General features: G+C 39.4%; 1 protein-coding gene across 1 annotated transcript in view; it reads right to left on the bottom strand.

The window, feature by feature from the left end:
• Nucleotides 1-20,405, bottom strand: part of SVEP1 (sushi, von Willebrand factor type A, EGF and pentraxin domain containing 1) — a 481,292-nt gene that overhangs the window by 226,041 nt on the left and 234,846 nt on the right. The window contains exons 14-16 of the mRNA XM_077475265.1: nucleotides 16,422-16,530; nucleotides 12,002-12,184; nucleotides 7,998-8,231 (exon numbers count right to left, since the gene is read on the bottom strand). Coding sequence (XP_077331391.1) covers nucleotides 7,998-8,231; nucleotides 12,002-12,184; nucleotides 16,422-16,530 — 526 coding nt within the window. The remainder of the gene's footprint in view (nucleotides 1-7,997; nucleotides 8,232-12,001; nucleotides 12,185-16,421; nucleotides 16,531-20,405) is intronic.

Below are 20,405 nucleotides of genomic sequence, written 5' to 3'. Positions count from 1 at the left end.
AAAGTGCAAAAAAAAAAAAAAAAACTACCCAAAGATATTTAAAAGTGTTTTTGTGAAGGTGAATATTAAGTGCACCAAAAATAAACCCAATGGGTCACAAATGTCAACAGGTCAAATGACATTGCATGATCTATTGATACTTTCAAACTATATAATCTATTAATACTTTCGTACAACAAATATATATAGAAACCAATCATGGGTGTGATGTTACATTAGAAAGAGGAATATGCATATAAACTTTGAACTCGAGACAATGTCAAAGTCCATCAAAAAGTAAACAGCATAGTAGATTCAGCCATCACAAGTCATGGAAGGCATGGATCACAGATATTGGTAAATCTCTAATGCGTGCAAGGTGATATTCACAAACGGCACCCAGTACTCTACTTCCAACACCCAGGGGAGGGATCGGTACTCTTACCCTAACATGTGGACACACTCGCCAGCAGTGGCGGGTCAACCAAGCATGAACGGAGGTCAGGATCACAAGCCACAAACTCCTATAGTTGGACTGATGTGAGCATAAACTTGCACCAATCCAATCGGACCGCAATCCAGGGAACAAGGACCACGATATTCCTGCTACATGTAGCTCCTTCCGTCAAGGAAAAAGTCCAACTATAGGAATTTGTGGCTTGTGATCCTGACCTCCAACCATGCCTGTTTGACCCACCGTCGCTGGTGTGTGTGTCCCCATCTTAGGATAAGAGTACCCATCCCTTCCCTGAGTGTTGGAAGCACAATCCTGGGTGCCTAATCAGGTCACCTGAGACCGTAGGAGTCAGGAGTGCACCGCTAAGGTACTGGACCCTAGGACTGACTGCTATGGATTGAAACCTGGGAGGTTCAGGAAGCAGATCTATTAGATCACTAACACAGATCCCAGTGAGAGCTAGAGCATAGATTCCCCAGGGCGCAGAATCTAAAAGCCAGCAGGTATTCACCAGAGCCTCTAGTGGTGAGGATGGACTGTGCTGCAGTCTGGCTCCAGGTTGCGGCCCCCAGGGTCGATCAGCTCACGCTCACGATAGACTACAGGAGATAGAGGAAGGAAGCAGCAGACTGGAACAACAAGGATAGTAAGGGAATATACAAAGGTCAGGGTGACTAGCAGACGAGAAAAAATATAGAACACGCCAAGGGTCAGGGTCACAAGCAAACAGGGATAGTCGAGAACAGGCCAATATCGATAACTGGAATCAGACATAGGAGACACAGCAAGTAGCACACAAAGGCTAAACACACAATGGTTGATCAGCAAGGCTGGCTTTCAATGCACAGGTTAATATAGTGTTCCTAATTAGAGGCTGAGGTGGAGCTATGCTGAAGGAAGATCATATAAGCAGTCAGGTGAAAGTGGCTGGGCCTTTAAAGGTGAACACATGAGGAGAGGTAAGCTGACAGACAAATATTACTGCATAACCATGACAGCCATGTGTGAATATCACCTTGCATGCTTTGAGACTTTCCAATATCTGTGATCCATGCCTTCCTTGGGTCATGTTGGATGAATCTAATATGCTGTTTACTTTTTGATGTACTTTTTCATTGTCTCATTGAGTTCAAAATTAATATGCATATTCCTCTTTCTGATATAACATCACACCCGTGATTGGTTGCTATATATATGTATTGTACGAAAATATTAATAGATTATGTAGTTATATGAAAGTATCAATAGATCATGCAATGTCATTTGACCTGTTGACATTTGTGATTCCATTGGGTTTATTTTTGGTGCACTTAATATTCACCTTCACAACAACACTTTTAAATATCTTTGAGCTATTTTTTATTTTTTGCATTTTTCAGCACAACCATTTATTGTGCTCACCTTTGCCCTAGGTGTATATCTAGGGCACATTAAATGTTTTTAGCGCCACACTTTTCCCCCCATATTTGATATGCAATTAGTCTTACTGCTGGCAGCTCACTTCTCCTTATATGAGTAGCGCAATAATTTTCTATATTATCACTTTACAGATTAACCTGAACATGCACATTATGGAGCAAGATTATAATTAGGATGCAAATCAAACTTTTACAAGAGTTTAGTAAAAATATAATGGAGGAATTTAAAGAGAAACTGTCAGGACTTCAGGCAATGGTAGCGGAGGCCAAAGCACATTCACATAGTGAATAATGACTGCTCCATAATTCACTCAGTAAAATTTCCTTAGACAACATACTATCATTAGCTAAAACAATCAGTCCTACATAATATAAAAGTTACACAGTGTGTGTGTGTGTTTACATATAGCAAAAGTATCAGGACACCTGCCTTTACACGCACATGAACTTTAATGGTATCCCAATCTCAGTGTGTAGGGTTCAATATTGAGTTGGCCCACCCTTTGCAGCTATGGAAAGGCTGTCCACAAGGTTTAGGAATGTGTCCATGGGAGTGTTTGACTATTCTTCCAGAAGTGCATATGTGAGGTCAGCAATGATGTTGGAGAGAAGGCCTGGCTTGCAGTCTCCACCCTAATTCATCCCAAAGGTGCTCTGTCAGGCTGAGGTCAGGACTCTGTGCATGCCAGTCAAGTTCCTCCACCCCAAACTTGCTCATCCATGTCTTTATGGACCTTATTTGTGCACTAGTGCACAGTCATGTTGGAACAGGAAGGGTCAATCCCCAGACTGTTCCTACAAAGTTGGGAGCATAAAATTGACAAAATTTCTTGGTATGCTGATGCCTTAAGAGTTCCCTTCACTGGAATTAAGGTGCCAAGCCCAACCCCTGAAGAACAACCCCACACCATAATTCCCCCCTCCACCAAATGATTTGGATCAGTGCACAAAGCAAGGTTCATAAAGACATGGATGAGTGAGTTTGGAGTGGAGGAACTTGACTGGCCTGCAAAGAGTGCTGACCTCAACCTGAGAGCACACCTCTGGGATGAATTAAAGCGGAGATTGCAAGCCAGGCCTTCTTGTCCAACATCAGTGCCTGACCTCACACATGAGCTTCTGGAAGAATGGTCAAATATTCCCATAGACACCCTCCTAAACCTTGTGGACAGCCTTCCCAGAAGAGTTGAAGCTGTTATAGCTGCAAAGGGTGGGCCAGCCCGATATTGAACCCTACGGACTAAGACTGGGATGTCATTAAAGTTCATGTGCGTATAAAGGCAGGCATCCCAATAGTTTTGGTAATATAGTGTGTATATATATATATATATATATATATATATATATATATATATATATATATATATATATATATATATATATATAATTTAGCATTAATCAAGACCCTTTTGAGAAACATAACACTTAGCTAATAGTTGATGATTCTGTTAGTTTTTGACGTACAACACCCTGGGTAGTATTAACATATATTACATTCATACCTGAGACTTTTTAAAATACAATTATATATAAAATGTAGCATTAATCGAGACCCTTTTGAGAAGCATAATATTTACTTACAGCCCCTATGCAAATAGTTGGTGACCCTGTTAGTTTTTCACGTACAAAATTCTGGGTAGTATTAACATATATTACTTTCATAACTGAGACTTTTTAAAATACAAGAACACGTTTAAAGAACAATGGAATGAAGTAATTCTAAATACAGTGTGTGCATACTTAAAACAAGATTTTTCCTTACGTGCTTATGAACAATGCTTGCTATTTATTACCAATTGAATTCAGTTCTCTTTGACCCAGAAGTGCCCAGATTTTTCACCTGGGACACATTAGGGACTAGCAATTTTTGAATCCGGAGGCAGATTATGAATTCCTTATTTTGTTTTCTATTTAAAGATTTCTACCAGGTTTTTGCACAATGCGCTTAAAAAATGCTTGATTAATGTTTACCTTTCAAAACCTTCCGCTTTATCTATACTAGTCATGAGCAAAAGCTGTTTACTGTGATAGCAGGCGAAATGCAATGTTTTACTGCAAAGAAATACTGCCATCTGCAGTTTGAATGCAAGCAGTACTGGCATTTTGTTTTCAGCAAGCCTGTTCTTCAAATAAAACGAGTACAAAAAATAAATAAATAGTGTCTATTTTATAGTGCATGTATAGTGTCGTGAATCCCATCTTTTTATCTATTTAGTTAATAAAAAACCTTGAGCATGGAATCAAGGTCACTAATTGCTGCTGCCACTAGACAAGCTAACCTCGGGATTCTTTTAAAACATTTTACATAATGATACAGTATAATATAAACGATATTGGGCTGATTTAATAAAAAAAGTATCTATTCTCCCCCATAGCAACAAACACATTACAGCTGTTGTTGTTGAACAAGTTACATTTTAGAAGAATTTACATTGATTTGACTGGTATTTATGGGCAGCTCAGAAACCTTTTTTACCATCATAGTTTTTTCAAGTAAAATACAACCACAATAAAAAAAAAAACAACGGACTTTCAGTATAAGGACTCTGGAGCATTGTATACTGCTATTAGGCTCTCTGCCAAACAGGCAACCTTCACACCGATCCAGTCATATGCTATGCTGATATTCCTTTGCTCACCACATGGGTTCTTTGATAGACAACTGCAGGGTAGCATTGTTAGAGGTAGGGCATGTGACCATTCATTTCAGCATCGCTCTTCAAGTTTTTGCAGTAAAATGCATACGAGTTGCCTTTACAGACGTATGCCTCTGCTAGACTAATAACCTCAGAGGAAACTTTATTAGTGATTAAAGGTTATAAAACAGTAAAAACTCCAGGTTTCGATGGCTTCTTCAACCTTTTCTATAAAACAATTCCAATTAATCACTAATATGAAAAGGTTGTTTCATAGCTTGCAAATATGAAACTCACCAGAAGCAAACCTTCTAGAAGTCTATATTGCTTTACGACACAAAAAACTCAGGCACTTATAATTAATTACAAAGATCAAAAGATACCTATAAAGACCCTAGTAGGTAGCTTCAACCCTTTGCTGCCTCGCTTTATGCACTCAGACCAGGTAGGATTTATATTAGTTAGGCCAACCCAAAACAAGGTCATCAAAGGCAACTCTAGGCTACTATCTATAGATGCCAATAAGGCATTTGATAGGGTGTTGAGTAGTGTTTTTCTGTTTGTAGTTCCCAAGAGCTAAAGCCTGCCAGACTCTTGTTTCTTTGCAAATGTCCTGTTTTCTAGCCAGAAATTTAATTTTGCACAATGGGAGCACTGTCTCTATATTTCTATATTCTCAATGGTACTTGACAAGTGTGCCAACTTTCTCTTTTACCATTTGCACTTTTCGTTAATGATGGGGCTTAGGTTTTGTAGCCACACAGGAATTACACAAACATCAGTATGGTAAGCAGGTAAAACTGAATAAGGTGCACCCCTACTCACTGAGTTGAACCTTTGGCTACAGTCAGAAGTCATTCAGTTAGTGGCGGTATTACTACTGCCACAAAATTATAACCTTTTACTTTGCAGACTGCACGTGTCTTTGGATGCTAGAATGCAAGCGGTCTGATGGCTGCCTGCCTGCGTTCTAGCAGCCAATAAAGTAATTGATTGCGAGGATGCCAGCAGCTATATGGTTATTGGTTGTTATGGTAAAAAAAACAAATTCCCACAAAATTCATACCAGACACTTAGCCATTAACATGCGGAAAAGGTGCTATGCCAAAAAGGTCTTTCCTGGCAAGGTATCATCTCTATTTTGAGGGCATATTGCCTGGCATGGCTTAGGATGGGGATGCAAGCTTGTTGCCTTCCCACCCTTTCCTTGCAAGCCCAACTGCATGCTATGTATCGGGGGGGGGGGGGGGAGGGAGTTGGGGTTGGTTTCTTGTTTTATGTGTAGGTTCCATCCCAAGTTACATGCCAGACCCTTATCCAGGCATGGGTATGCCTGGCTGACTAGGAAATCAGGTTTATGTTTACAGTTTTCTATCATGACTATAAACACATTATTGCTTCTTGTTTAAGACTACCTGTAATGTACAAAGAGCCTGCACCCACCCCACTTGAATCATGCCAGGCCATAAATCCATTAATTCCTGAACTTCAATAAGAGATGAGGCTTGTAATAGTGCTTCTGCAGTAACTATCAAGAAAAATGCCTTTAAAATACTGTAGAAAAAGAAAATTAGTTCAGTTAAAATATTGAAGATCTCTAGTAATCTTCCATCTGTGTTCTTTAGGCTTGGTTTCTGCAGTTATTTTTTTTTGCAGTGCCTTTTGTGTTTTTTCACACGCTTTTGATGCATTTTTCACACTTTTTTTTTTTTGCCTGATTTGTTGTTGGGTGGATTAAAAAATGCTAATTGAGGTAGAATTGTGGCAGAAATGCACTACGTGCTTTTCTGCTTCTTCTCCATTAAAGTCTATTGAACCAAAAATGCACCATTCTGCTTTAAAAAAAGTCCCTGACCCTTTCGAAAAACACAGCAGCTGAAAAAAGCATAGATGTGAATGTGTCCCATAGTAAACTATGTTAAATGGATTGCAGTGCGTTTCTGCAAAAAGCAAAAAACATAAAAAAAAACATAGGTGCCCCCAAGGCTCTGTATTATCAGGAGATGGATTAAGAACGGTGGAAGAAGAGGAGGATCAGAGAAGACAGGATCACACAGCCTTTTTAAACAATGCACAGGATGAACCCCTTGGGTTCCACAGTGAGTATAACAAGCATACTTTACTGCATATACAGACAGATTTTACTGTTGTGGGTTTAGTAACAATATAAGTCCATCTTGTTAGAGGCTGTTCAAACAGATGTCCTCTTACCATATCAACAATATCAAAATGATTTATTTATTGAATTTTTTTTTTTTTTATAAAGTATTATATGATTTGAAACATCGGACACATTTTACAAATAATTGACATGTTTCATACTAGTTGTGCTTAGAACTTATTACACAGAACCCTATGCTGCCAAAGTAAAAGCAACATTACCACCAGACGGCAAATAATATGCAAAATCCCTCACATTAATCAGTTTGAGTAAATGAGATCCATTAAGGATGATAAACCACCAAAAATATTTTGAGATGGTTTTACTAATGCTGTGCTTTTTCATTTCTGTCTAGAAGCTTTTGAAGTCTTAGCTAAGGTATATACCGTATTCTTACAATTAAAGCCAAATATACAAGGCTCTTCACAGCAAAGTCTAGTTCTTACTACTTTTTTTTTTTTTTTGTTTCAGTCTGTATTGTTTTTAAAACCTGATGCAATTATCATCAAACGTTTACTGAATATTACAATATAGCATAGAAGTATTGCCACACAGTACATTCAACTGTGTGAAGTAATTGAAAGACAGTCTTCAGCCCAAATCCCCGCTCAGTGGTCATGCTCTTCTGACATGTTTCCTCTGCGTTTAAGCTGAGTGTGGGTGAAACATATCCCAGAGGCGTGACTGATGGACAGGGATTTGAGCTGATTTCATTTATTTCACACTGGAGTTGGATACAATGTGCGGTGGTTCTTGTATGCTATATTGTATCTTGGAGCGAGATGTGCTCTGTCTTTGTCAACGCCTGAATGCAGAGTGTAAACTGCAGGCTTTATGCCAAAGAGGATGGTATTTGTATGTACTGAATGTTCTTGCTTTAATAAAATAAAAATTAAAAAATGCATTAATTTCTGTTTTAAGGTTTAAGATCCATATTCTGAAGGCAAAAAATTCTATTGGTGAAGTATCTTCATACTTTTAACTATCCCCTCTTTGGCACGTCAATTTTTTTACATGAACATGTGTCTTTTGTGTGTTCATTATAATTTGTCTGGTTTTGCTCTTTACTGGGGTTGTACTAAAAATGTTTATTTAAACATCAAATTTTAGGGTTAAAAAGGCCCCTCTTTCCAGCATGCTACTTGGCTTTTTCTGTAAATAATTAAAATGTCAGAATGTCAGAACACATGGCGGTATTAGGAATGTACTTTTTTTTCTCTGTTATATGTACTTTGTGCTTTGCTGAAGTGCGTAATAAAAAAAAAAACTATTGTGAAAAAAAGAAAAACATGGAGGTGAATGAAATATTAGGCAACATTTTGCACATAAAAGAAAAGTTCCCTTACCGCACATCCGTCCTTTTAAAACAGAACCTGGCCTGCAGAACAGAACTGCTCTTCCTTCCTCCAGTGAGTTACTATCTGCAATAATCATCTCAGAGGAAAACTGGAAGGAGTAAAGGGGGGCCTTTCGAAGAGTCCTCTTTAGCCGATTTGTTATGGTTTCTAAAGTTTTAAGAAGGCGCTGTTGGTTATCTGATTCTAGAGAATCATTCCTTCTATTTGGCAAAGGTACACTTGCTGTAAAAAAAAAAAAAAAAGAAATAGGGTCAACACATCATAATAAATATAGTTTTTTATTCCTGAAAATTACTGACACACATATATTTGGGTGGCATAGTGGTGTAGTGGTTAGCACTCTCACCTAGCAGTAAAAAGGGCCACTGGTTCAAATCCCAAACACAACACTACCTGCCTGGAGTTTGCATGTTCTCCCTGTGCCTGCATGGTTTTCCTCCCACACTCCAAAGACATGCAGGTAGGTTATTTGGCTTTTGTCCAAAATTGGCCCTAGTATATGAATGGGGACCTTGGATTGTGGGCTCCTTGAGGGTAGGGACTGATGTGAGTGTGCAATGTACAGGGATAGGGACAATTGTAGACACTCACTCAGGATGGACTGATATTATTATATGTTTTATGTCAAATATATTGCAAGGCTATTTTTTAAAGCAGCCTAATGACTAATAGACACTAACACACTAAACTTGTGCCTGGAACGACATCCCTTAGCTAATTTTTTTTTTTTATAATTTTTTTTTTCTTATTTCCCCATTTACTCGTCAGTATGATGCAGCATGCAACTGTCTTTATCTAGGCAGATTTTAAAATGAATAAGTATGATGAAGTGTGAGCTCTGAGACTGGTGCAAACTGGGATTGACAGTTCAGGCTTGTGACTGGTGATTTTATACTCAAAAGAAAAAAAAACATAGCCACATTTAACAGCTAACTTTTTTTTTGTGGTGAGTACAACTATCAGTAAGCTTACACTGTATTTATTCTGGCTATTGTATTATTTCTACACCTTTTCCATTTTTCTTTCCCAATTATAAAACTGCCGGAGATGTACTCCTGGTAAATCAATTTGAAAGCATGTCAACCTGACAACTCAAGCATGCAGTTTGTGTTTATATAAAAATACAAGAACTTATTGCTGAAAAACTCAAAATCAGCTGTGTTTTTTTTATTGTTGGACAAAATCACCTCAACTCTTTGGTAATTATGTTAAGATAACTCTAGATGTACGACACAGACTAACAGAGAGTAATGATGCATGAATATGAATATTATATACCATACTTTGTACACCATATGCTGAGTTTTGAAAAGTAATGCTGTGACACCAAGAAGCCGATTTACAAAAAGGCAGTGATTTGTTTTGTATGAACTTGCCGGCAATTTCTCCAGCAAGGCGTAGAGCTGCAAAACCAAGGCCACCAAACTCTAGCAGTAAAAATGTGAAGAGTCAGTATATTTTTTATGTCAAATTGGGTGACAGCATTGTAAAGATGCCTGTTTTTTTTTCATATAGAATATTAGTTATAAAAAGAATTATACTAATAAACAGTATAAATAGTCCCAAGGTAATGATGATTATGATAATAATAATAATAACAATAATATCCATATTTTTTTATGGAAAAAACGCAATAATATTAGCGATAATAATTATTTATATTATAATTATTATTATTTTAAATTATATTTACAATTATTAATTTAAATTATATTTTAAATTGTAATAATCTTTTAAACTTGTTAGTTCTATAATTTACCCATTAATTTCCATACAGAATCACCTTAAAGTAGATCTTTACACAATCCCTTCTCTCCACCCTTCCTCCGGTCCTCTGCAGGAATAGGACTGTTTGTTTTTTCTTTATTTACCATTTCCATTCTGTCCATCCCCCTCCCCCTTGCATGTCATTTGCCTAGACGAATGACATGCACTCTCCTTCCTTTGCTTCCTGGGATATGCATGTCACAAATCCAAGGAAGCATAGCCTTTAATTGAGAAAAGGAGATGGGGCAGGCCTGTTAGCGCATCATCGGAAGGTATGTCGGCTGAACCTGGAACAGTCAGCAGCCTATCGATGATGTCACAGGAAAACATAGCAGCGTTGGACCTAGAGCTGCCAGAAGAGAAGAGGATCTCAGCTGCACTGGATCCACTGGGTGGGTGAGTATCTAAACTTAGCAAAACTCACCACCAGGTAAGTTGGGGGGCTTAAAAAATGGAGGGGGGTGGAGGGTGAAATTCCTCTTAAATGTTCTATTACCATCCACTTTATGACAGCTAAATCAAGTACCAAATTCAATTAAAAATGAGAAGCAAAACCATTTTAAAGTAAACAAAAACTACCTTTGTCTTCCCTGACTGAGCCAAATTCTCCTTGATTTGTGTCGCAGACCCTCCCTCTCCAAGACACTGCAGCCCACAGTGGGATAGCAGCAAAGGCAGTTCTGCCAATTCAGAAAGGGTAATTGGGCAAAACTAGGGTGTGGCCATGTGCTCAATGGCAGGCTACAGGCTTGTGAATCAGCAGTGGCAATGCTAATAGCTACATCCCCTGCAACATCTTCTTGCCCCATTGTAGTTCAAGCAGCCCACAGCCTACATGATAGTGACAACTCTGCTCTGAATTCAGAAGCAGTTAAGCATCTTTGCCACCCCATCACAGGAAGCTGTGTTAGAAGGAATTCACTGACAGATATTTGTGAGAACCACTTCAGCTCTGTCGCACTTGCACCCTAACAAAATTTTTATCATTTTGTTTCCACAAATAGAGCTTTCTTTTGGTAGCATTTGATCACCTCTGCGGTTTTTATTTTTTGCTAAACAAACTAATAAAAAACACAATTTTTGAAGAAAAAAAAGTTTTTCTTTGTTTTGGTTATAACATTTTGTTTTCTCCTTCACTGATGGGGCGGCACTGATGGGGCAGATGAGTTGACACTGATGAAGTGGCACGGATGAGGATGCGCTGATATGTAGAATTGATGGGCACTGATAGGCAGCTGTGATGGGCACTGACAGGTGGCACTGATTGCCAGATAGGCGGTACTGATTGGCAATGACAGGTGCCACTGATGGGCAGCACTGATGTTGAGGTACTGACAGGTTTTACTGCTGGGCACTGAGATGGGCACTGACTGGCACTGTGGTGGGCACAGATTAGCACTGATAGGCACTCTGATGGGCACTGTGAGCTGTGTTTTCATGGGGCACTGCCAGCTTATGGGTACATTTTAAAAGGTGTGGCACATCTGAGGGGGCTGATAATCAGACCCCCCTCTGGCAAGGATAGTCACAGATCGGCTATCCCTGTCAGCGCAACCCAAGAAATGCCATTTATCGGCACTTCCTGGTTCACACCATGATCACCTGTGATTAGTCACAGCTGATCATGTGGTAAGAAGCCTCTGACAGAGGCTTCTTATCACGATCGGAGATGCGGGGTGTCAGACTGACACGCCACACTCGCGATCGCCGTGCTGCGTGTCCCCACGGATACGCGCCAGCATGTTATCCTGCTCAACGTCATATGACACCCAGTCAGGATAACAGAGCCACTTCCCAGCCGACATTCTGCATAGCTCTGCTTTAATCCCAACAGACAGATGTGCATATATCAGAAAATATTTCTCTATAAAAAGAGGTTCCCCTATTTTAAAGTGCATTAAAGAATTGCTTCTTACCAAAAAATACCTGGAATTGAATGACTAAGAACAGGAGAATTAATGGATTGAGTACTTAAATTGATATTCTTTATAAATCGCTCCAACTGAAATATGTTTAACCCATGGGGAACACTTACTGAGAAAAATTATATTACCTTCAGTAAAAAAAAAAAAAAGGTATGCAGTACATTTAAATAAAGGTATGTTCTTTTCTTCTCATGTTGATATTGATATAACGTTCCTGCTTCAGGATTCAGACATGTTTATTCATCTAAAATGTTCTATAGCTCAATCTAAAAATGTGTTTCTAATGGAACCTGTACGAACCTGTTATGTTAAAAATAAACTTCACTTTCTGATCGGTGGCAGGGATATTCAGTTTTTGCCTTTTCACTCTTAGTAATGATGTAGAATCAGATGCAGACTTTTCCCTCAGTTCATCCTCTGTCACATCAAAAAAGTCACCATAGGAATAATCTAGTTTATTGGCAGCTCCCCATCCACCTGGTCCTGGAAGAATAACAATTAAATGTATGTATCAATAATGCAGCATATCCTCAATATTTGGCTAAACACCATTTCAGTCTTACAGAATTTGGCTATACTATCACAAGACCATATATTAATTTACTGTTTTAAAGCTAAAATATACATTTTATAAAAAATAAATAAAAAAGATGAAGAAAGAATGTTTTGAGATCTGACACAACAGATTTTACCGCATTAAAACAGAGATTTGAGATCTAATCAGTTCATTGTTAGGTGACAGGTGATTGTTCATTCCCTTCACTAAAGATAATATATACCTTATTGGCCATAGATTGTGAGACCCACAAATACTCACCTACCATTTGGTAAGTACCACAAGTGCCAGATTGATCATATACTATATATCCTACTGTGAATAAGTTCTCAAACCATTTTTTGTTATGCCAAGACACATAGTGAGTTATGATTTTCTTAACGTCTCAACTTTTCTCAACTATTAATTATCTATGAAGGGTACAATATACTTATACATATATTTGAAAGATCTGCAACCCATTTTACAGCTTACCTAATAAGATAAGCAGCCTAATTCAATAAAAAGTCATGATTCTTAATAGCTGATACCTAAAGTAGTCTTACACCCACTAGAAAACATCTCTCCCCCACACCAACTTTTTTTCATATCGCAAAAACTACCACTACCTTCATCAGCTATGACCTGTATGTAGTGAATAAGCATAGTTTGGCAGTACCCTAAGGAAGCCAGATACTCTTATGCTATGTAGACACGACCGAACTTTCCTTCAGAATGAACTCTGACGGACTTTTCGACTGACTTTTTGATGGAGTTCCGACGGAGTTCCGCTGAAACGGACTTGCCTACACACGATCACACCAAAGCCCGATAGTTTAGCGCAATAACGTATGACGGGACTGAAAAAAAAGAAGTTCAATAGCCAGTAGCTAATAGCTGTCCTTGCGTCGTTTTTGGTCCGTCGGAACAGCATACAGACGAGCGGATTTCTCCATAGGAACTGGTTCCGGAGGAGTTCTGGCGGAAAGATTTGAAACATGTTCTATTTCTAAAGTTTGTCAGATATTTCGACAGAAAGGTCAGATGAAGCTCACATATGATCGAATTGTCTGACGGATTCGTTCCGTTGGAACTTTGCTATAGAAAAGTCTGGTTGTGTGTACACTGCATTATATACTCCTACCATTATGGGGCTTCCTTGGAGTACTGCATGCTATGCTTGCAGTATCTACCAGTACCTTTTAATCACAAGAGCAGATTATGGTCCTTCAGACTGTTGGGGACCATGGAGTTAGTGAAATAAAAAAATTGTTCTAATATGGGTTTGCAGTAGGTGAGATTGGATACACTGTGGGCAAGCTCCACAGCTTGCCCACAAACGTTGCAGTTTGCCCTGTTTTATATGTGCAAATTGCCATTTTTTTGTTCTGTTTTATAATTGCAGGTTTAACTTTTTTATATGCTGTACATGGGTTGGCCTGGTTTTAAATATGCAGGTTGTCTTGATTTATATGTGCAGATTGCCCTATCTTCTATCTGAAGATTGGCCTGTTTTATATCTGCAGGTTGCCCTGTTTTATATGTGTAGATTGCTGTGCTTTATATGCACAGGTTGTCCTGTTTTATAGCTGCAGGTTTCCCTAGTTTAAACCCAAAGATCACTTATATCACTTTATATCTGCAGGTTTCCCTGGATTATATATAAAGATTGCTATATTTTATATCTGCATGTTGCTTTGTTTTATATATGCAGTTTGCTCTGTTTTATAGCTACAGATTGTTATGTCTTATTTCTGCAGGTTGCCCTAGGCTATTGTTTTTATATTAAGGTTGCCCTGTATGTGATTAGCATGCAGAAACCTTCACTGGAACCCACAATCATTAAGGGGACTGCAGGCTTGGAGAACCACCTGACTTAAGTCACAGATTTGTGACCTGTCCACTCCACTGTACTCTTGCTGCACATTCTGACACTGTATTAATGAGTAGTAAAGCACTGGCAGCAACATTAGAAGGTGACAGTGCTGGTTTGTAGTAGCAGTCCACAGCATGTTCTTCCCATCTTTCTGGCTTGTGGCTGAATGGATGGGTTACCTTCACTGCTGCTACCACGCTACTCATTCATCCAGCGTTAGGTTGCGGCAGCACTCCAGAGCACACTCCTGTGTTTTATTATGGACTCCAGCTGGATGCATACATTGCATGGCAGCTGAAGTAACAGTGAGGACCCCTGTTGCTTTTGTTTACTTCAAGAAGCTTTTTCATTCCCATACAAACAAATGAAATGCAAAACCCACTTGAAGTAGATCAACTGGAATGTAGTCAACTGGAGGTCAAATGTACTTGTTAATGAATTCTGAATATTTGCAGAAGCATCTCAAACAAATGTCAAACTGTTTCCACTGACACAAGCCCAAAGCTCATAGACAAGACCCTAAGGTTACTGCAGGTGTTTAGCAACCTCATTCTATCACTCACAAGCAGAGAAAAAAATGGGAGTAGGTCATATGTCCCAACCCACAGGCTGTAGTTTGAGGACAGTTTATAGTTATAGTTTTCTGGGTGTTTGGTGTACTCCTATAGCTTTAATTAAGGGTGGCACCCCTTCAGTCCACCTGCCCTCATCTATCATGCATGTGCCTCCACTGTGGGGACACTCGTATTTTAGTGTTAGGACCACAGATACCAGGGTGCCATGACATGGCTCTGTGGCTCACGCATGCGTTTGCAAATGCGTGCGGACTAGACCCCTGTTTTTAAAGCATACTGTTAGACAGGTTTTTTTCGGTTGTCTGAGAGCTGCTGTGAGTAGGCTTTGGTTTTTTTTCCTGGGCATTCCCCAGGCTTTTGTTGTTACCTGTTTTAGCCCTCCATTGCCACTTACTGTGATAGCCAGCTATAGATGAGGGTGGTGGCAAGTTTTTTGTTATAACATTGGTGTTTGTATTGGTCCAGCAATGCACCAGCACCTTTGCAGCCATTGTGCTATTTGCTGGGTGTTTTGTGTGCTCCTGTACCTTTGAGAAGGGCTGGCTCCCCCTCACTCCACCTGCCCTCATCTATCCATCAGAATGCATGTGCCTTCACTGTGGGGACACTCATATTTTAGTGTTAGGACCACAGATACCAGGGTGCTGTGATGTGGCTCACGCATGCATTTGCAAATGCGTTCAGACTAAACCCCTGTTTTTAACGCAAACTCTTAGCCCTTGTACACGCGCTCAGACATTCCGATGGACAATATCCGAAAGGACCGTGTTGCCGGATAATCCGACAGTGTGTGGGCTCCATCGGACTGTTTCCGTCGGAGTATCCGACGGACCAAGTTTTCCAGCTGGGCTATAAAATTTTCCGCCAACATGATCCGATCGGACTTTGTCCGATCATGTGTAGAGAATTCCAATCCGACAAAGTGCCACGCATGCTCAGATCAAATTCCTAGACCAAAGCCATTGGGTACTAGCCTGAATGTAGTCCCGTCCTAATGAAATAATGTCATCACGTTAAGTACGATCGGATTTTCTGACAACTTTGTCTGACTGTGTGTATGCAACAGTTTCGGACAAAATCCGACGGATTTGGTTGTCGGAATGTCTAACCGTGTGTACAAGGGCTTAGACAGGTTTATTCGGTTGTCTGCGAGCTGGTGGTAAGTAGGCTTTGGTTTTTTCCGATAGGACCGTGTTGCCGGATAATCCGACAGTGTGTGGGCTCCATCGGACTGTTTCCGTCGGAGTATCCGACGGACCAAGTTTTCCAGCTGGGCTATAAAATTTCCCGCCAACATGATCCGATCGGACTTTGTCCGATCATGTGTAGAGAATTCCAATCCGACAAAGTGCCACGCATGCTCAGATCAAATTCCTAGACCAAAGCTATTGGCTACTAGCCTGAACGTAGTCCCGTCCTAATGAAATAACGTCATCACGTTAAGTACGATCGGATTTTCTGACAACTTTGTCTGACTGTGTGTATGCAACAGTTTCGGACAAAATCCGACGGATTTGGTTTGTCGGAATGTCCAACCATGTGTACAAGGGCTTAGACAGGTTTATTCGGTTGTCTGCGAGCTGGTGGTAAGTAGGCTTTGGTTTTTTCCTGGGCATTCCCCAGGCTTTTATTGTTATGTGTAGTTTGAGGATGCTTGTCCTAAAGAGTACCAAAAAGTAAAAATGTTTTAATTTGTAAAATTGTATAATATATATTAATACTGTTAAACGTTACCTATAGCAAATCCATTCTCATAGTCATAGTTGTATTCAAGACACTGCCTTTGATACTGATCCTCAAGTCGACAATCAATATCATCAACATCATTGCAAAAGGAAGGGACCTGTAAATAAGGACATGATTTGTATACTTGAGTCAAAGGCAAATATATGTTCTTTAAATAAAATAAGTTACATATCTTGTATGCTAGGGAGTTGTGGATTAAAAGAGAGAGCCATACAAACAAATGTATTGAAACTAAAGATAAACAAGAGTTATAAGCTAGTATAAGTATGTAAATTGCAATGCTATACCCAACTTATTTGTAGGGTACACATTTTGGCTTATTATGCTGATTATCTGGTTGGGTTTAGGAAGAAAACAGCAGCCACAAATGATCCATATAGACATTTTGTCTTGGACTACCAAAACAGAACACAACGACATACTATAATCATAACAGATTTCTCATCTGATCTTGCCCACCCTTCCCCTCCAAGGCTGCATACTTACCTAGCTCTGGTACCCTGTGATGCATTCTCCTGCCATAATGTTTACCTCTGCCCTGTCCTCTGCTTCCCACTGCCTGCATGTGCATAGTCTATGAGTTCTTTCATGCCATAGGAAGTAGAAGGCCAATTGGCAGGAACTATACAGTGGTGTGAAAAAGTGTTTGCCCCCTTCCTCATTTCCTGTTCCTTTGCATGTTTGTCACACTTAAGTGTTTCGGAACATCAAACCAATTTAAACAATAGTCAAGGACAACACAAGTAAACACAAAATGCAATTTGTAAATGAAGGTGTTTATTATTAAAGGTGAAAAAAATCCAAACCATCATGGCCCTGTGTGAAAAAGTGATTGCCCCCCTTGTTAAAACATACTATAACTGTGGTTGTCCACACCTGAGTTCAATTTCTCTAGCCACACCCAGGCCTGATTATTGCCACACCTGTTCACAATCAAGGCATCACTTAAATAGGAGCTGCTTGACACAGTAAGGTCCACCAGAAGATCCTTAAAAGCTACACATCATGCCGAGACCCAAAGAAATTCAGGCACAATTGAGAAAGAAAGTAATTGAGATCTATCAGTCTGGAAAGGGTTATAAAGCCATTTCCAAAGCTTTGGGAATCCAGCGAACCACAGTGAGAGCCATTATCCACAAATGGCAAAGACATGGAACAGTGGTGAACCTTCCCAGGAGTGGCCGGCCGCCCAAAATTACCCCAAGAGCCCAGCGACGACTCATCCAAGAGGTCACAAAAGACCCCACAACAACGTCCAAGGAACTGCAGGCCTCACTTGCCTCAGTTAAGATCAGCGTTCATGCCTCCACCATCAGGAAAAGACTGGGCAAAAATGGCCTGCATGGCAGAGTTCCAAGGAGGAAACCACTGCTGAGCAAAAAGAACATCAAAGCTCGTCTCAATTTCTCCACAACACATCTTGATGATCCCCAAGACTTTTGGGACAACATTCTGTGGACCGTTGAGACAAAAGTGGAACTCTTTGGAAGGTGTGTGTCCAAGTATATCTGGCTAGAAGGAACACTGCATTTCATAAAAAGAACATTATACCAACAGTAAAATATGGTGGTGGTATTGTGATGGTCTGGGGCTGTTTTGCTGCTTCAGGACCTGGAAGACTTGCCGTGATAAAAAGAACTATGAATTCTGCTGTCTACCAAGAGATCCTGAAGGAGAATGTCCGACCATCTGTTCGTGTACTCAAGCTGAAACGAACTTGGGTTCTGCAGCAGGACAATGATCCTAAACACACCAGCAAGTCCACCACCGAATGGCTGAAGAAAAACAAAATGAAGACTTTGGAGTGGCCTAGCCAAAGTCCTGACCTGAATCCTATCGAGATGTTGTGGTATGACCTTAAAAAGGCCGTTCATGCTCGAAAACCCTCTAATGTAACTGAATTAGGGCAATTCTGCAAAGATGAGTGGGCCAAAATTCCTCCAGGACGCTGTAAAAGCCTCATTGCACGTTATCGCAAACGCTTGGTTGCAGTTGTTGCTGCTAAGGGTGGCCCAACCAGTTATTAGGTTTAGGGGGCAATCACTTTTTCACACAGGGCCATGATGGTTTGGATTTTTTTTCACCTTTAATAATAAACACTTTCATTTACAAATTGCATTTTGTGTTTACTTGTGTTGTCCTTGACTATTGTTTAAATTGGTTTGATGTTCCGAAACACTTAAGTGTGACAAACATGCAAAGGAACAGGAAATGAGGAAGGGGGCAAACACTTTTTCACACCACTGTACATCATGGTAAGATGTGGCTGAACATGGTACCAGAACTAGGTAAGTATGCAGCTCATAAGGGGGAGGGTTGGGTAAGATCAGCACAGTGGGGTGGCAAAACCAGTTAGTAAACAATATCATTTTAATTGTACTTTAGTAACAACTAGCTATAAGACACATATAGTGCCCCATTTATTCTACTTTTATTTCCCTATATCCTTGTGATATACTGTAGTTACAGCTGCTGTATATACTGCATAGTTAGACTGAATTAAATACACACATTTTTGGTTAATAATTCTATATAGCCGGAGAGAAAAAAAAAACAAGCATTTCAAACATTAAGGTGTGCTTTTCTAAATTCTTTATTCTAATTTTAAATATAAAGACATTGTAGTTTTTACAGATGCAAGAAGAGTAATCAAAAATCAGGAGCAGATTAACCAGCTATTGCTCCTTATTAGTGAAACTGACCTTTTTCCCCAATATAAACTTCCTGCTCCGTTGATTTTTTTCTTGACAAATGGCTAAAATGAAATTGTGCCTGAAGTGTGATCACTATATTATTATCTAAATGTATCCTATTATAGCTGAAGTGATCACTGGGTTCTAATTTTCTTTACTTGAGGCTAGCCCATAGGCATATTCAAAAGGCTCAGAGATCTTGAGAAAAATGTAAAGTTAGGTTCCTTTGTTTTTGTCTTTATGAAGGCAATTTCAGCCCTGGAAATGCATGTTTTTGTAATACAACTGGGGGGAAAACCATCTTTATATAATTTTCTTAAGCCTGTTCAAGGCAAATAATACATGTAAATAAAGGAGTTGAGGGAGCGAGAAATCATACTTTTTCTGTGCAGGTTATAATGTGAGCTTCTTTGAGGGATTTCATCCTAAACAATCATGGTCGAGGGCTTGGACGTTGCAGGCTCAGTAGCAGCAACTTCTGCAATTACACCCTACATTAGCCATGCACTGCAAGTTTTGCCACAATGCAAATTAACTGAGTCTTATTAGCAACAATTTCCTAATGTTGAATATAACGCAGCCATACAAGAATTGTATGAGTTGAGGTTTATATTTGCTGCCCTAAAATCAATTGACAAAATGTCCAGATGTCAGTCATCTCTTTGCGTATATCAAAAATCTGACAGTGTATCACAGGATTACTGCTCGCCACACTGGATTGATTTAGTAAGCGATGGTCAGCCAATCCTTGGTGAAAAAATATTAAATGCTATATAGCTCCATATCTTATACTTCCAGCTTCCATCATTTATGGAAAGGAAAACATTGCAAGTAAGCATTTAGAATTCTTGATTTTATTGTGTTTACCTGCTTTTTCAAAATTTGATGAGATGATCTCTTTAAAGTATATTTTAAGCCAGATATTTTTTTTTTAAGTTTTGGGTAGAGTGGAAAGGGGTTGTATGTCCTATTATGCAGTCTTGATTAGAGAGATGTCCCTGTACTTCCTTGTCCTGACAACATTTATCAGGCAAGAAGTAGGGAAATTTCTCCAAAAGTAATACATACAAACATAAAACACCTTTCGTTTGTAAAAGAGTAAAAGGTAGAACACCTGTCAGATTATTTCTGAATGTGTCTCTGTTGCATATTTTTCCTCAATTCCTTTTTGGTAAAACATCAGAGCACAAGAGGAACTGATGGACAACCTGTCTAACATAGCCCCATAACAAAAACCTGATGGGAGTTCCTTGTTCTATTCTTGTTCTATCCAAAACTA

Source organism: Lithobates pipiens, unplaced genomic scaffold (assembly GCF_037356315.1).
Source record: "Lithobates pipiens isolate NorthernLeopardFrog02 unplaced genomic scaffold, aLitPip1_a1.2 Scaffold_13, whole genome shotgun sequence".
Classification (NCBI taxonomy): domain Eukaryota; kingdom Metazoa; phylum Chordata; class Amphibia; order Anura; family Ranidae; genus Lithobates; species Lithobates pipiens.
Note: the sequence above shows the minus strand (reverse complement) of the source record. Positions and strands in the feature narration are given on the sequence as shown.